We start from the raw sequence: 1,324 nt of genomic DNA, 5'->3' as shown, positions 1-1,324 counted from the left end.
TGTCTCACAGTTGAGTCTCAAGGCGTGGGATCTTAGCTACCACTCCAACAAGCCTGCCTATCTGCTGCCATGCTGTCCACCATTCTGCGCGTGGACTCTAACCCTCTTAAACTATAAGCCCCCAGTAAACTCTGTCTTCTATAAGCTGCCGTGGTCATGGTACCTTATCACAGCAATGAAAAAAAAAATCCCAAGACTCCAGGATACTGGATCCTGCTTGGGGCAGGAAGACTAAGAAAAGGGCCACACGTGGATCTTGAATGAGGCCTCTGTATTTTCCTGTGGAGATTGAAAAGGCCACACAGATTCTAGTACGAGTGCTCTCCCATATAACCAGAAAATTTCCCTTCAGATCTCTAAATTCTCTCTTCAGACATGTTGGATGTTTTTATTTCTCTGAGGAATGCCCAAACAATGCATTATCCTCCTTCCTCTGTCTGGTAAAGACAGAGGAGAAGCATGTATCTTTCTCAAGGATGTCAGGGACTGGAACAAAGCTGGAAAGAGACTCCTAGAGGGGTATACAAAAGAAGCAGTGTCTCAGAAGGATGCGGTCCCGGGCTTCATGGGCAGTAGTTATATCCCATTCGTCTCTATGACCTCGGAAATTACTGGTCTCCTCCAGGAACTGGTAGGGCTTCCCGGAGTCATATTGGATCCTCCAGGACCAAGGTGGGAGTTGTGGAGATTGTAGACTGTTCCGTCAGCAGCATTTCTCAGAGACAAGTATCTTTTCTAGAAAAAGAGTCCACAGCCTAAGTGTGCGGTCTCCTCCTCCCAGGCACTTACCGTGGGCAACTTTGTAACCATCCCCCTCTCTTCCCAACAACCCTTCTTTCATGTTCCAACCATCCCCTTCCCTAAAACTGGCCCTGGCCTCCACTTCTATTGGCACACTTTACTCAGATTCAGTGAATTCCCCCGGGATGTGGATACACTCTTTTGATTATAACTTCCTGTTTCTGCTTGGAACTCTCCCGATCTCCACTTCTTCCCATCTACTTCTGACTTAGGGCTGCTCTGATTCACCCTGTTTTCCCTAAGCAGCTTGTTACACATCAGGTACTCACCACATAAATAAAGAGTCCAGCAGAGAGTCCCGTGACCATGACAACAGAGGCCAGGGTGATGAGGAAAATTTCCCAGGGCTTCAGGGACCCATTGGGCTTCACCTCCATCACTGGAGTCCCAGTGTGGCGAGAGGTGGTGTGAGCTCCAGTGGAATCTGCCGGCCTAGAGGTAGTGTGGGTGGGGCTCAAGCTAGAGCTGGAATCTGTGCCAGACCCAGTGGAGGCTGTGGTGGGTGTAGAGGCTGCGCCAGACC

The 1,324-nt window shown here is 49.5% G+C and overlaps 1 protein-coding gene across 1 annotated transcript in view; it reads right to left on the bottom strand.

The window, feature by feature from the left end:
• Positions 1-1,058: 1,058 nt before the first annotated feature.
• The window catches only part of Muc21 (mucin 21, cell surface associated), a 2,276-nt gene continuing 2,010 nt past the window's right edge, over positions 1,059-1,324 (bottom strand). The window contains 1 exon segment of the mRNA XM_028786420.1: positions 1,059-1,324. This exon segment is cut by the window's right edge and continues 402 nt beyond it. Within this exon segment, the coding sequence (XP_028642253.1) occupies positions 1,059-1,324 (266 nt within the window).

The sequence above is a fragment of the Grammomys surdaster genome, unplaced genomic scaffold, assembly GCF_004785775.1.
Source record: "Grammomys surdaster isolate TR1022 unplaced genomic scaffold, NIH_TR_1.0 125504, whole genome shotgun sequence".
NCBI classification, from domain to species: Eukaryota; Metazoa; Chordata; class Mammalia; order Rodentia; family Muridae; genus Grammomys; species Grammomys surdaster.
The sequence above is the reverse complement of the archived record's forward strand: the minus strand, read 5'-3'. Positions and strand labels throughout refer to the sequence as shown.